The 22,500-nt window shown below is 44.5% G+C and overlaps 1 protein-coding gene across 1 annotated transcript in view; it reads right to left on the bottom strand.

Annotated features, from left to right (window-relative positions):
- LOC134467718 (poly(ADP-ribose) glycohydrolase-like) overlaps nucleotides 1-22,500 on the bottom strand; it is a 121,768-nt gene that overhangs the window by 53,064 nt on the left and 46,204 nt on the right. The window contains exon 8 of the mRNA XM_063221579.1: nucleotides 10,482-10,574. Coding sequence (XP_063077649.1) covers nucleotides 10,482-10,574 — 93 coding nt within the window. The remainder of the gene's footprint in view (nucleotides 1-10,481; nucleotides 10,575-22,500) is intronic.

Genomic DNA, 22,500 nt, shown 5'->3' with positions numbered 1-22,500 from the left:
CCCTCTTGAAGAGAGATACAGAGGGTCTTTCTTATCAAGCTACCTGCCAGAAGATTGTATGCCAGATATGACCCCAAGAATTGAAGTTCCTTAAAAATACGAGATGTCACCCTCGAGCTCCGTAGCGCTTGTGCACCCACTCTTTTCCTCAGAAACCGTCAGTTCATACAACGCATAAAACAGCCCCGGAACAGTGAATCATGTGATTAACCTAATCACAACCTGTACCAGCACGAAGTTTTGCACGAACAGACAACTTCTGCGACAAAACAACAAGAAGAAACTCATTGCGCTCATTGCACTGTTTCTCCACGCTGCAAAACATGTGCTGAGGGATTTTAGACAGTAGGCTACTGTCTTTGCATGCGCGCTGTTGTGAAAAGCAGAGTACAACGCACCGTCTGATCCGTCTCCGTTATCCCGTTGACTGTCAGAATTTGGCCTTTCCCGGATTTTGGCTTAAAATATGGGAATTTTCCCGGATTTTGGGAGCTCAAAGTTGACAGGTATGGTCAAAAGACCTTTCCTGGTGAACCAGAAGCTATGTGTTGACGCCCAGGGGGCTGGGCTACACAAACCTTCTGGTGCACCTGTGATTCGCTCTCCTCCTCCGTTTACGAAATAAACGGGGTAGCTCGACGAATCAGGACCGTAGGGAGGGATTTCAGTGGGTATGACGTTTATCGAACGCAACACCCTCCCCCAGGGTAGTTCGGCTGTGCCCGCCCCCTCCCTGAATCACAACAGTAATGGCGGCGTGCGAGGAGTTATCATGCGTCGGGATGGAAGCAGCAATTTCAGCGGTGTTATCCAAAATACCTCAAGTTGATTTTCTAAAGGACGTTGTTCTGTTTTGGTTCCCGACCTGGCAGCGCTTACGTGACGACACGTCCTACGGCACAAAGCTTCAACGTGAGTGGTCGAAGTCTCATGTCATTCATATGAGGTTGCTCCAACCGCGTGCAAGCATCTTTTGACTAAACCCCGCCTGCGGAGACGCGTGAAAGGGCAGTGTGCCAGTAGCCTGTTACTTACAGGCTACTGGTTCACCAGGAAACAAAAGACCCCTGTTTTAGTTATCTATTCTAAGAATGCTGAGTGACCGTATGAATTTGGATTTAAAAGTTGTCTGTCTTGTAAAGGCTCTGGGGGCCACATAAAACGGCTCAGAGGGCTGTAGGTGGCCCCAAGGCCTGAGCTTGCCCACCTCTGACCAGAGGATGTAGAGAGAGACACATAGAGAATGGGTTGGTGTCTACAACCAGCCTTTCGCACAGAAAAGGGGTTCGAGAGAAAGAGAAAGAGAGAGAGAGATATAGAGTGAGAGAGAGAGAGAGAGAGAGAGAGTGTGTGTTTGTGTAGCTACAGACTTAGAGGTCTGTGTGTTTGTGTTTATGGGAGTGGATGTGTGTGTGTGTGTGTGTGTGTGTGTGTGTGTGTGTGTGTGTGTGTGTGTGTGTGTGTGTGTGTGTGTGTGTGTGTGTGTGTGTGTGTGTGTGTGTGTGTGTGTGTGTGTGTGTGTGTGTGTGATTTGTTTAGCAGCAGAGTGCGGCTGCTGTAATTACATTTGGGCTAATTAGCGGGGGAGCTAATTGGACTCCTCTCTGGGGGCCACTCCAATCACATGGCTTCATTACCCCTCAAGGATCTTCCCCCCCTCTCTCTCTCTCTCTCTCTCTCTCTCTCTCTCTCTCTCTCTCTCTCTCTCTCTCTCTCTCTCTCTCCATACTCCGTCCATCATCCCCCCTTCCGGTTTCTCTCTCTCTTCATCCCTTCATTCTCCATCCCTTCCTCATCTCCCCTTCCTGTTCACCTCTCTCTCTCTCTCTCTCTCTCTCTCTCTCTCTCTCTCTCTCTCTCTCTCTCTCTCCATACTCTGTCCATCATCCGCGGTCTCTCTCTCTCTTCATCCCTTCGTCCTCCATCTTCATGCCCCCTTCCTGTTGTCCTCTCTCTCTGCCTCTAAAAAGCTGTGTTGTGTACAAGAGCGACCTAAGCTACAAGAGCAACCCACGCTACCTGAGCGACGGAAGTCATTATTTGTCTATGAAGGAACTGCGAATAAAGCGGCCAAAGTGAATTCGCAGGGATCGAAGCAACGTGAGCGACCAGAGCGAATTTCAGCGATTAAAGTTTAGCTAATATTATGGCAATGACCCGATTCGGCAAAAAACAATTGGAATGTTCATATTGCCGAATGTCTCAGGCTAACAAGCCAGAGACATTATGTGATTAGCTAAATCAAACATGTCAATGTCATGTCCAGAGCGAATTCATATCGAAACTTCTTCAACGACCTCGGCGAGAAGCGCAAGTTGGGTAGCTAAGGTCGTTTCTGGTGTAACTTAACCCCATTTCACCCATACCGTCTCTTCAAGGATCCCCCCTTCTCTCTCTCTCTCTCTCTCTCTCTCCATGCCTCCTTCCTGTCTCTTTCTATCTCTCCTCCAATCACATGTCATGGCTTCATCACCTATCAAGGATCTTACCTAGCATTCCCTCCATCACTCCATCCTTCATCCCTCCATCCTCCCCTTTTCTGTCTTCCTCTCCTTCCCTTGATCACCCCTTCCTCCTGTGTACTGTTCAACCCCCCTCTCCTCCGCCCCTTTTCTTCCCCCCTCCATCTTCCATTGCTCCCTCATTTCCGTCTTTCTCCCTCTTCGTTCCTTTGCCCTTAATGGTGCACTGCTACATATTTTTATTAGTTTATTTCCAGAATTCATGCTGCCCATTCACAAATGTTACCTTTTACACAAATACTTACCAGTACACCACCGTGAAATTCTTAGTATTCATTAGGACTGGGAAATTTGAATTTTTCATGCATGAAAAAGTGGATCCTCTTCATGCCAGCATTTTGAATGTCCAGAAATAGAATTGTTTAGCTGCAAAACTTGATGTACTTTGGTTGTACTTTGATCAAATTTGTCAATAGACAGCACAGTTTAGATGAGCAGCATAGTTGCAATACCTACTCTTACCAAAATCCTACACAGTGCACCTTTACGCAGAAATACACCTACCGCGACAAGAGCGAGGCGAGCGACGGAAGTAATTTGTATTGAGTCGCGCGACAAAAGCGATTCTGGAGACGAGAGCGATTTGCGCGACGAGCGCGGCAGTTTGAAGTTGAAATCCTTTCAACTTTCTATGACGCAGTTCGGCGACAAGCCGCTACAGCCAATGACTGTAGAGAGGTCAGTGACCACAGCCAATGGGATTGTTTGAATGCTTTGCCTTCTGCTTGTAACAGACATACTGTAGTCGCTTCAATCGCGCGTATCGCTCTGTCGCTTGAATCGCATCGCGCCTGGTCTATTCGCGCGATTAATTGTCTCCTCTCAAGGATCCCCTGTCTCTCACTCCATCCTTCCACTCCTCATTTTTCTCCTTCTCTCGCCCTATCACTCACTGTCTTTCCATTCTTCCACCCTTCCCTTATCCCCCCTTCCTGTCTCTCTCTCCCTCTGTTCCTCCTACTTTTTTCATTTTTTCTCTCCCTCTGTTTCCTGTTTACCATCTTTATCTCTCTCTCATCCCTCCATCCCCCTTCCAGCCATTCTCTCTCCGTCTCTCTCTCTCTGTCCCTCTCTCTCTGCATCATTCTTCCCTTTCCTGTTTTTCTCTCTCTGTCATCCCCCTGTCTTCATCGCTCTGTCCTTCCTCTGTCCCCACTGTATCCGTCTCTCCCTACGTTCCCCAGTCACATTGCCTTTTTTTCTCAATCTCAATCTCTCTCCACCCGCTCCCCCTCACTCGCTCTGTCTCTCTCCATCTCACCACCTTCCCTCAGTCTCCCTCTCTCTCTCTCTCCAACTCCAACTTCTACCCTCTCTATCCATCAAACTCTGTCCAAACCCCCTCTCTTGCGCTGTCTCCTTCTCCATCTCCCCACCTCTCCTCAGTCTCTCTTCCTCTCTCTCCCTCTCCAACCCTAACCCTCTCTCTCTCCATCTCCCCACCTCTCCTCAGTCTCTCTTCCTCTCTCTCCCTCTCCAACCCTAACCCTCTCTCTCCATCTCCCCACCTCTCCTCAGTCTCTCTTCCTCTCTCTCCCTCTCCAACCCTAACCCACTCTCTCCATCTCGCCACCTCTCCACAGTCTCTCTCCAGCTACAGCCCTTACCCCCCACCCCCACCCCTCTGCTCTTGGTTCCCCAGAGGATAGCCGCTGATTAGGGCCACTCATATGACTAATCCCCCCATGCAGGGCAGCCAGCTCTTCCACTACCAATTCCCTTGAGTACAGAAACATTTAGCCCTTAACGCTTCTCCAGCACTCATTTGACACAGTTCAGACTACACGCTCGCTCGCTCGCTCTCTCTCTCTCTCTCTCTCTCTCTCTCTCTCTCTCTCTCTCTCTCTCTCTCTCTCTCTCTCTCTCTCTCTCTCTCTCTCCTCTCTCTCTCTCTCCTCTCTCTCTCTCTCTCTCTCTCTCTCTCTCTCTCTCTCTCTCTCTCTCTCTCTCTCTCTCTCTCTCTCTCTCTCTCTCTCTCTCTCTCTCAAATGGTGTTTGAGCTAATAGGCACCAATTCATAGGCTGCAATATTAAAAGAACCAAACAAACAAAAAACATGTTGGACATTGTGAAAAGGCCTGCATTCTTATGCCCTCGCCAACGGTAAGTCCTTTGCACGGCTACCTCAGTATCTATGTGTGCGTCTATCCATGTATTGGACACAGAAGTTTGTTTGCACAATAAGTACTGAAAATGCATCTGTACAGATTCTGAACAAATTTTGAGCAGTGCAAGTAAAACAAAATGTTTTGAGCTCATGGTACTAAAACAACATGATGGATTTTTGTATTGATCTTATTGAATATGGTAAGAAAAGTTTTCCATTTGCATTACTTAGTCCAATAACAAACGATTTCCATTCACATAACCAAAAGTAGTGTAAGGGATGCACGCACATCCAGTTAAACAGGTGCTAGATCAAAAAAAGACATCTAGAAGAGGAAGGAAAAACCTGCACACTGTTGCTGCTCACTGATTTCTCTGCTTCGAAATGTTTCTGTGGGCAGCAACAGCGTGCAGATTTTTCCTTTTTCTTCATTCGCATGACCAGACCAAGTGCAACAGCAAATTATTTCAATTCATAATCCAATAAGAAAAGCTTTCTGCTCTCATTACTGAGCACAATTAGAGAAGCTCTACATCAACACTCGCAAAGTACAATAAGTCATGCCTTTAGGGATGCTAATTATCGATTAATTCATTAATCATTAATGATAGTGTTATCGATCGACTTACGATTAATTGATAAGCGGCGTTTTCCCCCCCGAAAACTCAAGATTTCTCCGAAAAAAACCTACTAAATCTAAATTATTTTAATTAAAAATTGAGATAAAATACCACATTTAAATAAATTATTTAATCCAAAGGTGATTTAAATATTCCCACTATTCACACCCCTCTTCACACACACTCTTCACATGCCCATTTCACCTGGGTCTCTTGTCAGTTGAATTGGCGATTAATTGCGATTAATATTTTTTAATCGATTAATGCATTGATCGATTAAAGTCGATTAATCGATTAATCATTTGCATCCCTACATGCCTTCCATTAAAACAAAACCTGATCGCTCCAAAAAGTGCCTATTGTAGAACTTGGCTCGTTTGACAACCATGACCTGGAAAAATGACAGCAGTCACAGAACACTTTTCCTTAACATCATAATACTGCTCCCCATTAACATAATCAAGTAAAGTAAATAAAATCCTTTCCAATATCATTACTGAGTTTAGTTAACAATACTACCTGCTGTGTCTTGATTGTATCTCTGGGTTATGTCCACATTAAATAATTGTTGTCACGTTATGTTTGCTATTTGGAACTCCACCAGCTGCCAATATCAAGGTGATGGGAAAAGCAGAGCAGCATGACAAAGCCATGTGTAGCAGTGACTTGCTGCTCTGCCTTTAGTCTTAAGTCATCTTTAGTGCACCATGTAATATTTTTAGTTATTTATTTCCAGAATTCATGCTGCCCATTCACAAATGTTACCTTTTCCATGTACTTACCATCACCATCAAATTCTAAGTATTCATTATACCAAACATAATGTAATATGGAATAGATAGATTCTGTACATATCCGCACATATTTTGGTCATGTCAAAAGTACAGTACCCAATGATACGCCATATAACAAGGGGTTATGGTAAGTGTATGGTGAGAAATGTGTTGGACATGAACAGGATTGCAAAACATTCCTTGAACATTACTTACAGAAACGCATGCCAATTACATCACTAAATGCAATAAGAAATGCTATCTGCACAGACCTACCAACACAGATCTTTGCTATATTTCATTACACACAGGCAGGTAGGAGTGTGTTACTGGTAATATAAGATAATCCACAAGAGAGCTAAAAACTCATCTCCACCACCTCAAAGTGGACTGTCTTACCTACATGGTGACTGGCTGAAAACCGCATTTGACAGAGAACGCAATACCACACTAATGACTACGGGAGAATGGAATAGGGTCAGGGGGAGGCAGAGAAATAGTGAAATGCTTTCTGTACCACCAAACACCAAATGATTCAACACAATATGAAAATAAATCTTTGTTGTGTGTGTGTGTGTGTGTGTGTGTGTGTGTGTGTGTGTGTGTGTGTGTGTGTGTGTGTGTGTGTGTGTGTGTGTGTGTGTGTGTGTGTGTGTGTGTGTGTGTGTGTGTGCATACACCTCATCCACCATGTCTCTGACCTCATTTCGTTTTCCAAAATGCAGTTTCACAGCCTGGAGCCTAGCCGTCAACATAATGTCAAAAGACATAGGCAGCCTTAGCACTATACGTACATACATACTACACTGATTGGACATTACATGTTGTGTGTGAAGGGTTTTCCCGCAGCATTTTAACGTTAAGGCAGGCCACCTAGACCAGCTTCCTGAAAAGGTAATGGTTTTGTGTCATGCATGTCATTTCTAAATTTGAAATTGCACAAAATAGGCTATTCAGTGATCACAGGACCCTGATACCAGCTGCCCCCCCAACCCTGACCCCCACCACGTTAAATAACACATTTTTAATAACAAAGTTTTATTTGGTCTTTTTGACTTTACTGAAGATAGGACAGTAGGAGAGGCAGACAGAAAGTGAATGGGGAGAGGTGGGAAAGGGTCGGCAAAGGACCAAGGCTAGACTTGAACCCGGGTCGCTAATGTGGCAGGCCAGTGTCCTACCGTTAGAGCCATGGTAGGGCCTAAATAAGATATTTTGATAATTTAAACACTGGTCTGTGTGTGTGTGTGTGTGTGTGTGTGTGTGTGTGTGTGTGTGTGTGTGTGTGTGTGTGTGTGTGTGTGTTAGTGTGTGTGCGCATGTGCATGTGCATTACAATTTAGGGACAACACTTCAAATGCTCCGAAAGATCAGCATTAATTTCCGCTTGATAGAAAGCTGCACACGCAACATCCATCCAGAGAGCAGAGAAATAAAACAACAAATCAATATAGATGGGCCACTGTGGCCATCAAAGATTCCTGTTAATTAGGATGTATATCGTGTAAGTTGCATCATAATATCGCTTGATTTCAGAGAGAGCGTCCTGGGAAAAAAGACTAAATAATAAATAAATAATAATAAAAAATAAAAAAATGATCAGAGAACGCTTTTCCAGAGAGAAAACAGCGATACGATGGAGATTAAAAGGAATGAGTTGACTCCATGTGTGTGTGTGTGAGTGCATAATGGAACATTTGTGTGTGTTTGTATGTTGTTGTAATTTTGTGTGTGTGTGTGTGTGTGTGTGTGTGTGTGTGTGTGTGTGTGTGTGTGTGTGTGTGTGTGTGTGTGTGTGTGTGTGTGTGTGTGTGTGTGTGTGGTGTGTTGGGTGTAAGGGTACTTAAAGTTATTACTATGTTTGTGGGATATTATGGGTGCATGCGTTTGTGTGTGTGTGTGTTTTATGTACCGTATGTGCATGTGTATGGGCTTGTGACAAGCTTATACACATGTGCCTAGGGTTTGCAGTGTGTGTGCGTGTGTGTGTGTGTGTGTGGGGGGGTGGGGGGGGGAGGGGGAGGGAGCTGGCTGGCTGGCTGACAGCTGGCTGGTTGTCTGAGTGATGTCTCCCAAAAGATGCTGACCCCTCCCCCTTCAGTGTTAATGAGCACACAAGGCTGCCCTGGACACTGTCCTTCGTGTGTGTGTGTGTGCGTGCGTGCGTGCGTGCACGTGTATGTGTGTGTGAAGAAAGAGAGGGGGGGTCTGCATGTGTGTGCATGTGACAAGGGTCCACGTGTGTGTGTGTGTGTGTGTGTGTGTGTGTGTGTGTTGTTCCCATTGCCTTGAGTGACCAATAGGTCCATAAAATCACCATCGACAGGCGGCCCACCTTGACCCCGTGACTGAGTGGTTGTTGCCATGTGTCATTTTTTTGACCCACATCAGGACTTGTGAGACATTAATCACAGGCTACTCTATTGTGTGTGTGTGTGTGTGTGTGTGTATGTGTGTATGTGTGTATGTGTGTGTGTGTGTGTGTGTGTGTGTGTGTGTGTGTGTGTGTGTGTGTGTGTGTGTGTGTGTGTGTGTGTACACCTGGTATTGTGAGGACTAAAACCTGAAATTCCACGTTTGCAATGACACATTTGGGGTTGTGAGGACATTTTGTCAGTCCTCACAGCCATTAAATATGTTATTTAGTTGTTGATGAAAAAACTAGTACAAGTGCAAAAACATTTGTTTACTGAGAGGTTAGGGTTTGTTTTGACGTGTGTGTGTGTGTGTGTAAGTGTGTGTGTGTGTGTGTGTGTGTGTGTGTGTGTGTGTGTGTGTGTGTGTGTGTGTGTGTGTGTGTGTGTGTGTGTGTGTGTGTGTGTGTGTGTGTGTGTGTGCGTGTGAGTGTGTGAGTGAGTGAGTGAGTGAGTGAGTGAGACTACTTGTACAGTATAAGTGTGTATGTGCACGTATAGTGCACACTATTCAGTCCCTCCAGGATTTTGCACTGGGATTTTGTGATTTTTGCGGTCAAAATGCCTGATTTTGTGGCGGCATTTTCTCATTTTTTGCAAAGATTTTGCGGCATTTTCTCATTTTTTGCAAAGATTTTGCACCCCTTTCTGGGTTTTTTTGACAACTGAAAACCACAATCAGTCTAAGCAGGCTTAAGACAAAAGAGAGAGAGATTCAGAAACACACTTCCTATATAATAGAATAATAAAATATTGTCAAAAGCTGTCAGAGCGTCTTATTAGCCAGTGCGTCCAATGTGTAAAAAAAAAAATCATGGCCGCGACACTCATAAATCTCTGTCGATATTTTAGAACGACTTCGGGGGAAAACGGGACAGCGCGTTATGGAAAAATACTTGTGGGTACCGTATAGCCTACCACTAGGCCTAATGAAGAGCGTCGCGGGGTACAGTAGCCAGGCTGTATGCAAGCGTTACAATGTCACCTGTTGGAAGACGCGTCTCTCTCTCTCTCTCTCTCTCGTGCTCGTATTGCAAGCTGTTGCATATTATTTGCTTGATGCAAAGTTGTGATGGCATACACGCTCTCGTTGACATGGTTGTGTGCATGGTTGCATGGATTCGCAAGACTTTATTGCAATAACACAGTGAAAGCGTGGAATGGCCGTTCACTTCCTATCTCGATGTCCTTGACTGAAACAAGTTGCAAAACTCCACACTTCCGAATCCGATCGGCACTACAGTGATTGTTATCAGAAGGCTTGTGCCTACGCATAGACATAGACCCTTAAATTACAATCATTAGCGAACATTGAAAAAAGATCAGACAACGACCGTCGGGTAGCATGCTCATGAAAGCAACAGGGGAGAGTGGAGAAGTTCCGCAAGCATAGCCTAACGCCTGCGTGTATATGTGAGGGAGGGGAGGAGAGACGCGGAACAGCTGAGATGAGGGTCGCGACTTCCGAAATAGCAGGCAATTCTTTTTCAATGTTTCAGTGACATATTAACAAAAATGCTTCGTATTGGTTTTCGTCTCCGGTGGTATTGTAGTCACATTTTTATTTTTTTGACGAAAATATAAATCAATAAACTCCACAGAATGTTGAAATTTTGCGGGAAAAATGCGGCTTTACAGGAATTACGCGGCATCGTGAAATTATGCGGAATATCATTGAATTTGCATGAATCCACGCGATCGCTGAATCGCGAAAAACTGGAGGGACTGTATTGCAGGGATGAGTGGAGTGCCTGATCACCTTTGAGGTTCATCTCGCTCAGCAGGGGGGCCAGCAGGTCTTCCCACCCCTTGCTTCAGCAGCTGCTCCCCGGGACGCCACTGTCCCTGGACAGAGCCACACCACTGTGTCCTACCCTAAGCCATTTGGCGTGTGTGTGTGTGTGTGTGTGTGTGTGTGTGTGTGTGTGTGTGTGTGTGTGTGTGTGTGTGTGTGTGTGTGTGTGTGTGTGTGTGTGTGTGTGTGTGTGTGTGTGTGTGTGTGTGTGTGTGTGTGAGAGAGAGAAAGAGAGAGAGAATTGAGGTACCTGTGTTATGAGTTTTGGTGCACTCAGGGCTAATTCGGCCATCTTGGGCAGCAGGTTTCCTAGCAACTCTTCCTCCTCCTCAGACGACAGCCGCTAAAGTAGAGAGAGATAGAGACAGACAGAGAGAGAATGCAAAAAAGATTTTAGTTAGAATCTGTAATATCAGAGTGTAATGGCACGAATAGACAAGACACGAAGTAAGTGACTTTTGTATTGAGTCGCTGGTGACAGAAGAGACGATTTGGGTGACTTAAAGGTGCGCTGTGTAGGCTGGTGGCCAAAGTAGGTATTGCAAATATGCTGCTCATTAAACCTGTGCTGCCCATTGCCAAATTTGACGGGCACCATTCTGGTTGGCCTGAAAACAGTAAAAGTGAAAGAGTGAAAAGAGCTAAATGGAGAAAAAGGCCAACAGACGTATAAGAACAGGGCTGTGACGATACACCCAACTCAATTTGGTATCCATCATGTTCTTTGACCCACGGTTCAGTACACCCAACTTATTTTTCAAAGTATACTTTTTTTCAATTAATTAATTTGCTATTTTACACATTTGCCAGCATTACTGGCTCTATTTCTTGTGGGCCCCTTATGCACTCATTGTGGCTCTTGTGGCCCTGTGCTCAAGCACTGTCATGTTACATCTCCAGATTATATTACCAGTTGTATCATGTGGTTGTTTTCAGGACTGAAGGGCAACAGACCTTTAAAAAGGTGTGTCACAATTCTGCCTTCTTGCACCAAGATGCAGGTTAGTGGCTCTGCGTGTCACGAGTTCTCGGTTCGATACAATATCTTGCCCCTATCTACAGCCCTAGAATGTAGAGAGGTAAAGACAACTAGGTGGTGAGAGGTTGTTAGACGCGTCTGGTCAGACAGAGGTGGGCAGCTGGGTGCCATTCCCCCGCTCTGCACTGCTCTTCTCTTCTTCTCTCCTCTCCTCGTTCTTTCTCTCTGCTCCTTCGCTCTCTGTCTCTCCTCTACTTTCATCGCTCTTTCTCTCCTCTTCTCTTTTTCGCTCCTTTCCTCTCTGCTCTGCCCACCCAGCTGCTCTGCTGAAGACTGTGCCCATCCCGCACAGATGGAACCAGCACGGATGTACGCACGCACACACGCACGCATACACGCACACACACAGGCATAGCCGTGCACAGACACACACGCAACATATGTGCAATAATACCTGTGCATACACGCACGCACGGACACACACACAGTCTAGCCAACAACCATGCACACCTCTTCTCAAACACACACAATGACACATCCTGACAAACTCATCCTCACAGCACATACAGACGCACCTAGATGCATAAACGTATGACATATGACGTATGACATGTGTGCACTAGAGATGGCGAAAATGAAAAAAAATCTTAACCGGCTACTGAGCTTCTTTAAGTGGTGGTTAACCGGTAATCTTCAATGATACAACGTTCGCATGCCTGATATGCACAGCACTGAAATGTTTTTTATTTTAGTTTTCACATACGCCTTTTTTTAGCTGCGCGGACAGGACCTGTCATGTCCAGCGGCGTACAAATAGTCACTACAGCAACCTATAGCACTTAGATATTGAGTGATCATATCGCCCCATACAATACAACGTGTGTGCTGCTTAGTGTGATAACAGGGGGGTGGTTAACCTGTGGCAGAACATTTTTACCGGTTAACGTTGATCCGGTCGACTACCGGTTAAACGGCTACCGGATGCGGTTAACATCCCTAGTGTGCACACACCCATTCTTGAACACACACCCATACTTGAGGTGGGGGAGGGGGGGCAGGGGGGAGGTCACAAAAGGGAGTCCCATTAGAATAAGTTTGGCAACCACGACTGCAGTAGACTAAACAAGTAAGATGGTATCAGAGATGATATCGAAGTGATGAGGAAAGAATATTGCCTTTAAAGACACAATGTACAAACTTTTTTAAGCGTTCATTGTCTAATGACCAAAACGCCAGCCTCAGCACGTTAAAAGGCTTTGCCTGTAATTAATCGTAGTGGTATTGCACGGTTTGGTTCTTTCATTAAAAAATGATGCATTTTTGAAGTAGCAACACTGGCAAGACAAAGCTATGATGGTGTGCAGGCTAAATCTAAATGTTCATGATCAACATTTGTGTTGCCCATTCACAAGGGTGTCATTTGTTTCAAATGAATAGTTCCACCATGATAATCAATTCCATGTACGTGAAGGATAGCCTATTCTGGGCCCATTATATAAACTAGCTATGGCTATCACAGTCGTTTCACAGCCCTGGTAAACTGGAAGAGGGGGCCAGGAGATCTTGCCCATTTACAGGAGGAAGCCACTTGAAGTTTACAATGGTGGCAAATTGCCTGTGAATGGGCAACATATACTTGGATAATGAACAACTTAATATGTCTTCATATATAAATGCAGTCCATTTACATGTCAGACACTGGTGCTTCTAAAACAAAATTAGAAGAAAAAAATAATTAAGCAAGATGTCAGTGGTCACCATGTGTGCAATTAATGTACTACAAGAAGACTGGACCCCTCGTCAGAGGTGATTTACACGCCCCCGCACACACACACACACACAAACACACACACCCACATGCACATGTATGCACACAAACACACACAGACACGCACACATACACACATGCACACACCAACCCCCAAAAACAATATCGTAAAAAGGTTGATTGAGGACAACAGCCAAAACGTTTCGGCTTCTCCCCGCCTCTCATTTCCATATTTGGATTTCCTGAGGCCTGTAATGGTTGTCAATCCTAAAACGACTGACTTAGACTAAAATACGGGAGGAGGAGGGGCTGGTGACTAACGACTAACAGAGAGAGCGAGAGAGAGAGAGAGAGAGAGAGAGAGAGAGAGAGAGAGAGAGAGAGAGAAGAGATGGAGGAAAAAAAGATTTATCTCTGGTAATATTTTTGCTTCACTATACATTTATTTATGGTGCTATTGGAAGCCAAATGCCACAGTGATCAATCGCAAGGGCAATTTCATCAGCGCTTGAGTGAGTGTCAGTGTGTGTGTGTGTGTGTGTGTGTGTGTGTGTTTATGTGTGTGTTTATGTGTGTGTTTATGTGTGTGTGTCTGTGTCTGTGTCTGTGTCTGTGTCTGTGTCTGTGTCTGTGTCTGTGTGTGTGCACGCGTATTTCTGTGTGCATGTGAATTTATCTGTGTGCGTGTGTATGTGTGTGTGTGTGTGTGTGTGTGTGTGTGTGTGTGTGTGTGTGTGTGTGTGTGTGTGTGTGTGTGTGTGTGTGTGTGTGTGTGTGTGTGTGTGTGCAGAAGCAAAGCGTTCTGATTAAATGGACATCCAGGAGAGGGATGCAAATGAGAGTTTGGACATGTGTGTGTCTCTGTGTGTCTCTGTGTGTGTGTGTGTGTGTGTGTGTGTCTCTGTGTGTGTGTGTGTGTGTCTCTGTGTGTGTGTGTGTGTGTGTGTGTGTGTGTGTGTGTGTGTGTGTGTGTGTGTGTGTGTGTGTGTGTGTAGGTGTGTGGGTGTGTATGGAGGTGTGTAGAGGTGTGTGTTAGTGTGCATGTAGGTGTGATGAGCGTGGGTGCGCGTGCGTGTGATGGGAGGGCTTGAAGGATGAGTTGGCTCCTTCTTGGACAAGAAGACGATGCCTTGACGGACCACTTTGGTAAGCCACTTTATTTTGCTTCCATTTTCACACGCAAGCATGCTTTTCTCACTCACTCTCGGTTTACTCTCTCTATCCCTCTCTCGCACACCCACCCATAGGCCTGCATACTCTCCACTGGCTACCTGGCAGTTAGTCATGACCAAAATGCCCATCCTTTTTTACAGGCGTGTGCGTGCGTGTGTGTTTGTGTATTCTTTTAGTTTTAGTAAAGTGCAGTACTGTCACCTACACAGCTGTGGATTTGCACGGTAAAGACGTGTATCTAATGAATGGCAACACCACTGTATAATGGGTGTACCGAGGTTTACCAGAGTGGAATAAAATCTCAGGAAGAGACGCTATCCGAGAAGCCGAGGTCGCTGAAGAAGTTTTGCCATGAATTCGCTTCATTCACTCTGGACGTGACACTGCCTACGTTAACATGACGTTTTCAGAATTAAATAGTTCCGTCAAGTTTACTTTGATCTTTAATTTAATTCATAATTAAAGTGTTTACAAGACTTTTTCAAAGCGGAACTAAGCTTTATTCAGAATTAAATGGAGTTAATTCTGGATTAAATGTCTCATGTAAACGTAGCCATTGACATGTTTGCCAAAGCTAATTAGCTGATTTAGCTAAACGGCTCTGGATTGTCAGCCTGGGACATTCGTAGGTATGAACATTCCAATTGGTCTTCGCCTAACCACGTCATAGATCATGACCATAATATTAGTTTTATTTTAGTCGCTGACATTTTTTCTGGTTGCTCAGGTCACTTCACACTCCCTGTGAATTTGCTTTGGTCACTTTATACGCTGATCCCCCATAGGGAAATAATGACTTCCGTCGCTCAGGAAACGTAGGTCGCTCATAGATAGTGTACAAATAGCTATAGACAAACAAAGACAGTAACACTTAACTTTAAGAGGCCTTTAATTACAGTGTACAGTGGAATAACTGTTGTAATAACATGTAAGTACAACTGTAATACATGCTATTACATTCTACATTTTGTTATCTACATACAATAATGACCATAATGTACTATGAAGTGGTTTCACAATACTTTGCTAAAGTGATCTTTCAGGTGAAGTACACCTATATCCAGGCCCAAGGTACCCTTGGTATGTAGCTACACAAAAATATACATAGTGAGCACCGTATACGGTAATAACATGTATTATAGTTAGGGGTGTAACGGTACACAAAAATCACGGTTTGGTACGTACCTCGGTTTTTGAGGTGACGGTTCAGTACGTTTTCGGTACAGTATATGGTAAAAAAAAAAAAGTTGCAAAACCATTTTCTTCCTCAGTGCGTGGTTTATTGCACCACAATTGTCAAAATAACCAATAAAATAAATACATTCAAAGTCCTGCATTTTATTAATAAGCTAAATTATTTTTAAACACCCCCTATTTACAGTGGATTTTGATTTATTCTTAGTTTCATTTCTTACATTTTAATGAATTCATTATAAACAGTAGGTCAAACAAAACCTTTCAAAATGTTTAAAATGATTAATGTAATGTAGGGAAGTTAACAGAAGTAGAACTCATAGCAAAGGTTGTCATTAGATCAAATGTGTACTGTCGCTTTTTAAGAAGGCAGACTCGGAAACTCGGTTTCCATAGCGACTCTAGACTCCACCAGAGAGGGTGCGTTTCTCTCAGAGCTTCTGGAAAACAAACACTTCTCTCTTCTCCGGCAGACATGTGGACCTTTTTATGTCACTAGCTGCTATTTTAATTAGTTCATGTGTGTTATGAAACTGTTAAGACTAATATTAAAGCTCAACTATCGTTCAAGATCAAGACGTTGTCAAATGGATTTATTGATAATACACGGGCATTGCAGTGAAAACTGCTACTTTGGGTCGGACATTTAATCAGTGTAAGTAATAGCACTTTCAAAAGTTCTCATAAAGCACAATCCTCTATTTCCCCGCACAAGACATTGCTGTGCACCCTGCTTATATTGCTGTGTAGTCGCTGGACAGTGGGAAATTTACCCCAACCTCGTTTGCTGTTCCATGTCGTCTGAAAGCGATTTGGCGCGTTGCATATTTACCAAGTTTTCTCAAACTGCATATTTTAGTGAGAGGGCACCATAGCCTACTTCAAGCTCTTGCTGGTTGCTAGTAGTACACTTTTCCACTAAGCTACTCCTCCAATCGGACACAGGTCCTCCTGCTGCTGTAGCAGCAGCAGGCTGTAAAAACATAAACATGTAACATATTACTGTACCGTTCAGTGCAGCACTGTACTGTAGCGAAGGTCATGTTGGTTCGATTAGGTACGAATACAGTGCACCGTTACGGGCCTAATTATAGTTGTACTTACATTTGTTATTACCAGTACAACAGTTTTCCACTGTACCTAATGAGTAAGCCCCTGTAGAATAAAGCATTACCAGAAAGACAAAGACAGTCAGAAAGAGGAGAGGAAGAGAGGGAGAAAGGCAGAGAAATACACACAGACTGCAGAGAGAAGCACAGAAGAGAGAGAGGTAGAAAGAGAGAGAGGGGGCAGGGGGGGCACGCGTACAGAGATGAAGCAATATAGATGGTCAGAGAGAGAAAAGAGGGAAAGACGGTGAATGACAGACAAAATTTAGAGAGAGAGAGAGAGAGAGAGAGTGTGAGAGAGAAAGTGAGGCAAAAAAGAGAGCGCAGACACATTCAGCTGAGGTTAGCACAGTGGTGCGAGGGCAGGGGAACACTACATCATATGGAGCGGGGAGAGGAGAGGGGAACACTACATCATATCGAGTGACGGGGCATCAAGTGGACTATGCTAACACTAACCCAGTCAACTAGCGGGGGAGAGAGAGAGACCGTGCACGAGAGAGAGAGAGAGAGAGAGAGAGAGAGAGAGTGCAAGAGAGAGAGAGAGAGAGAGAGAGAGAGAGAGAGAGAGAGAGAGAGCGTGCGAGAGAGAGAGAGAGAGAGAGAGAGAGAGTGAGAGAGAGAGAGAGAGAGAGTATAACTGAGTGAGTGAGTGAGTGACGCCAGGACTAGACGACAGGAAACAGCCCTATTCATCACAGGGAGAGTGACAAAGCAATCAAGCATGGAGGAAACAGGCAGCGAGGGGTCATACACACACACACACACACAGGGATAGTCAATTTTTTACCACAGTATTCCTCATCTCATACACACACGTGCACACATGCACGCACGCACACACACACGGCGCTTCATCAACCTGTTTCTCTGTCTCCTCATTAATCTTCACCCCTCATTCATCCAACAGAACCTACTACTCCATAACAAAGGCTAGCCTCAAGTCAACAGAGGTGTAGTCTTACACCCACATGCACGCACGCACACACACAGACAGAGAGAAACCCCTTTTAATAAATATGGCACATCTCAATTAGGTATGATATATGTATCTATACGCAGGCACACACTAAACATCAAACATTATTTGACTTAAGTTGACAGACTGAAGTGCATGTGTGTGTTTGTGTGTGTGTGCACGTGCGTGTCTAAGTATGTAGGTATGGCTGCATCTGTGTGTGTGAAAAACTGTAAAAATAAAGCACTTAGTGGTCCGTGGAATTTCGCCTAATTTTTTGCCATTTTTGGGAAAATGTGTCCTGCATCAACACATTGCATAGGCATGTCACACCGCAGGAAAATGAAGTCACACCACAGGAAATTCACTGCATTATGGCCATTTTAATCCTTTTGTATACATGACTGACATCTGAGCTCATGCTAACTTGATAATGATAGTGTTTAATCTTGATATGCGTTTTCATTTATAAAAAACTTTTTTTTCCTTCTATAAGAGCAGTCACACCACAGGACACCATAAAATGAACCTAAGCATTGCGTGACAGAAACATTGCAATATGAAGACATATTAAGTAAGGGTTAACGTTCGGCGAGAAGGTCGCTACCGTGGAATAGCAGCACGACAGAGAGAATCTTTAGACCCCGACGCGGAGCGGAGGGGTCTTGTTCTCTCTGAAGTGCTGCTATTCCACAAAGCGACCGACTCGCCGAAAGTTAACCCGCTTATTATATGGATATACTTAAATGATTCACACATGGCGGGGACATTTCTTTAGGCCTATTTAATGTGAAGTCTAGGCTATTATAGTTTTTAATGTCAAAAGATTGTTGCTGCACAAAACAAAACAGTGCCGTTGTGGAACACCGCTAACAGCTAGGTAGCCAGGACAACAGGTGCTGTCTATCACAGCAGCTGATTAGAGTCTTGTTGAAAAGTCGCTTTAGCAGTGAAAAGTCTTGTTGCCATTGACAGCGGTCTGTTATAGACCAACCCGTCCGTTATCGAAAAATAACAGACGTGCGAACGTTGGGGAGCCCCGTTGAAATGAATGGAGCATTCGACCGATGACGTCACAACCATATAATAAGAGGTTAATAGTCACCTTAAACTTCCACAGCACTCTCCAATAACTGAGGTACTGACTGGTTAGGAGCCAGTCTTTAGCACTCTCCAATAACTGAGGTACTGACTGGTTAGGAGCCAGTCTTTAAGACCCTTGTAGTTGGCCTTGCAGCTGCCCGTTCACAAACATTGACATACATGTCAGCCCACAGGACGCAATTTGTGTTACGAAATTGAACTTGTAGTTAATATTACTGTCTTGAGTTTTTTTCACATTCACATATCTTAATATAAAGTTAATATCTATGCAATCATGCCAAATGCTTCATACATTAATAAAACCTGGAATATAATATATATATAAATTACCCAACAACATTTTGAATAATGTTACAGTCACACCGCAGGCTATTTGACATATAAACCTTTACATAAATCTTAACAAAAATGTTTCTTGTCATCTAAGACTAATATGAAACATAATGTACCACGTCTTCTTTCATTGACATTTGTTTTTTAAAGGAAAAATAACAGTTTTGTAGGTTTTTAACCAATGTTACGAAAAAACAAGGCGTCACGTCTCCCACCCGTGTGCATTGGCATGTCAATGTACAGTAAGTGTGTCTGCACACATGCTGTATGTGAATGAGTGATTTGAGTATATGGCTATACAGGCATTTGTGTGAGGATGCATGTGCTTGTGCTTGTGCGTGTGCGTGTGCGTGTGTATGTGTGTGTGTCTGTGTGTGTGCGTGTGTGTGTGTGTGCGCGTGCGCGTGCGCGTGTGCGTGTGACAGTGTCTCCTTGTTCATTAAAGATTTCAGTCCAGGATGAATTCCCATGCAATGCAAATATCGTGCTGTTTTTCAATCTCCACCACTGAGGCATGCGTCGTGCGTGCGTGCGTGTGTGTGTGTGTCTGTTAGTTAACCAACTCCTGCAACTCATCAACCAGACTGATGAATGCTGTGTGTGCGTGTGCTTGTGTGAGAATAACGCATTACATCCCACATCGCATCGTCTGTCAATCATCAAACACATGTTTGTTTGCTTGTGATGTTTTTGCCAAAATACTAAACAAACAGAATTAACATTACTACGTTAATACATTTTAAAATATATTTATCTGTATTTTTTCCCTCATACTATGCAGCGTTTGAGGCCTCTGTATAATAGGTGTGTGTGTGTGTGCTCGAGCGTATGTGCACGTGTGTGTGTGTGTTTTATGGGTATGTGAGGGTGTACGAAGGCTTGTGAGTGAGTGTTCATGTGCATTACAATTGCATGTCCATGCTGTGTGTATACAGCTGTTGACGAGTTTAAATGTGCTACACAAATAAAATTGACTTGACACACCAGTGTGTTGGTGCACCTTAGAGTCTGTGTGACCACACTTTTGTAAGAGGGTCAATGACGTTTTAGGACCTTTACACATCAGAGCGGGGAAGCGGGGCAGGATGGAAGCGTTTATTACCGGCGGCGGCGAAAATGCATGGAAACAGATCTGTCCTTCAACACCAACACACCAGTAGTCGGGCGGTAGCAGCGCGGAAGACGGCTCTGTGCCGTGCTGCATTTGGAAAAATAGACCAGTGTGAAAGGCTGTGTAGAATACATCGCCCGATATTCGGTTGAAAGACCGCCGTCTTCTCACAATCGCCGCGCCACGCTCTTGTTTGTACCTGGCCGTAGCAGTAGCACATGTCAGGGCGGTGCAACCACAGCTAAAGCCACTATTGTACTGATTAAACTTTTTTTTCTTTGTTTTAGTGGATCATCTAAGAAGCATAGTCATTGCAGTACATTCATTACCAATTACTATTTAATTTATGGGCATTAGCTGGTGTTGTACAGTACCACCTAACGTCTGAGCCCCCCAAAAAACTTTATTGACCCATGTACCTCTGAGTGTATGTGAGTGATCTGTGTGTGTAAGAGCGGTGAGTCAATGTGTGCTTGCGTGTTAGGTGTCTGAATGACGCTATGCTCGAGTGCGTTTGCTCTTTGAATGAATGTGTGTGTGTGAGAGGGAGGGGGAGAGAGAGAGAGAGAGAGAGAGAGAGAGAGAGAGAGAGAGAGAGAGAGAGAGAGAGCGCGAGAGAGAGCGAGAGAGAGAGAGAGAGTAAATGGTGCCTGAATGAAGTGTGTGTGTGTGCGTGTGTGTGCATGTGTGTGCGTGTGCGTGTGCGTGTGCGTGTGCGTGTGCGTGTGTGTGTGTGTGTGTGTGTGTGTGTGTGTGTGTGTGTTTCGTATGGCGTCACAGCTGGTGCTGGGCAGTGGGCCTGACATTTATCAGGGGAGCGGTGGCTCCTGACACATTCATTTTAAAGAACCTCCTCCACTACACTACACTAGCTCTCCCCCACCTTTTACAACACACACACACACACACACACACACACACACACACACACACACACACACACACACACACACACACACACACACACACACACACACACACACACACACACACACACACACACACACACCCTATTTACAAGATAAGCTGCCATTGGTCAAGTCATACACTGCTTTACAGCCTGTGTGTGTGTGTGTGTGTGTGTGTGTGTGTGTGTGTGTGTGTGTGTGTGTGTGTGTGTGTGTGAGTGTGTGAGAGAGAGAGAGAGAGAGAGAGAGAGAGAGAGAGAGAGAGAGAGAGAGAGAGAGAGAGAGAGAGAGAGAGAGAGAAAGAAACAGTGTGTGATGGTGTGTGTATGTGACTGAGAGACAAGGAGACAGAAAGACAGAGAGAAAGAAGTTATGTGTGTGTGTGTGCGTGCACGTGTTTGTGTGTGTGTTTATATGTGATTGTTTGTTTATGCGAGGATGACGTTGAGAGACGCTCCCCTTTTGCATCTTACATCTCCGGGAAAAAAGAAAAAAATGAAACGAGGAAGTGTGCTCCCAGGAACGGACCAATTTCAGCAGGGCATCCAATTAGGCACCGACTTTTACGAGTTGGAGAGCTGTCACGCTAAAATATGCACACAATTTACACCCCCCCCACCCCTCTCCATACCTCCTTTTCTCCCTCTCTCTCTCTCTCTCTCTCTCTATCTATCCCTCCTCCACTCTTGATGCTATCGCTCTCTCTCTCTCTCTCCCTCGCTCTCCCTCCCTCCCTCTCCCTCTCTACCATTGGCCATTTTAGAGATGGTTATTTATTGTTTTGCGAGGGGCCGGGAACATGCTTCTCCACTTTGTGTAAAACGAATCCGTCACACTTGTAAATTAAGAGATTAAGCCAAAAGATATACAATAGCTTGTCACCGTAAAGCACACGCACACCCACCCACACACCCATACACCCGTACGCACACACAAAAACACAGAAATACACTCTTGGCCACCTGGACCATCGCTACAGAAACTGGCCTCATTAATCTCCTTCCCATGTCCACTGTGTTACCGGGAGAGATGGATGTCACCTCGTCAGAAGGGGAAATCATTTATCAGAAGGAGAAATCATTCTTTTCGAAAATGGAATTACCGGTACCGCAACAGCAACAACAACAAAAGTATGGAGAGCATTAAGTCCGGCCATCGTTCATTCTTTGCCATTCTGAATGGCACATTTACCGTCTCACTGTGCAAAGTCGTAATTCTGTGTCACGCAGTGCTTTTATTATGTTGTCAGACAATGTCACATAATTTGAAATGGTAGTCAACAGGCATATGAAGGCACTTAAAAAAAGCATCCATGTAGAAGAACAAATCAGAAATAAATGCAAGTCAAAAGTCAATTTCTCCATGTCTGTTACATAATCTACCAGTGTCTATTTAGACATGAACTGATACCTTCTCGATTTTTGCTTTTACTATATCTGTTGTTTTATTTGGGGGGTGGGGCAGGAGGAGAGGCAAACGAAAGGTAAGGGTGAGGTCAAGCTAGGGAAGGAGAGGTGAGGTGGAGAGGAGAGGAGAGGAGAGGAGAGGAGGAGAGAAGTAAGGGGAGGAGAGTATTCTCCACTCAAAAAGAGAAGGTGAGAGAAAAGGTGAGGTGAGGTGAGGACAGAGAAG

This window comes from Engraulis encrasicolus, chromosome 17 (genome assembly GCF_034702125.1).
Source record: "Engraulis encrasicolus isolate BLACKSEA-1 chromosome 17, IST_EnEncr_1.0, whole genome shotgun sequence".
Lineage (NCBI taxonomy): Eukaryota > Metazoa > Chordata > Actinopteri > Clupeiformes > Engraulidae > Engraulis > Engraulis encrasicolus.
Note: the sequence above shows the minus strand (reverse complement) of the source record. Positions and strands in the feature narration are given on the sequence as shown.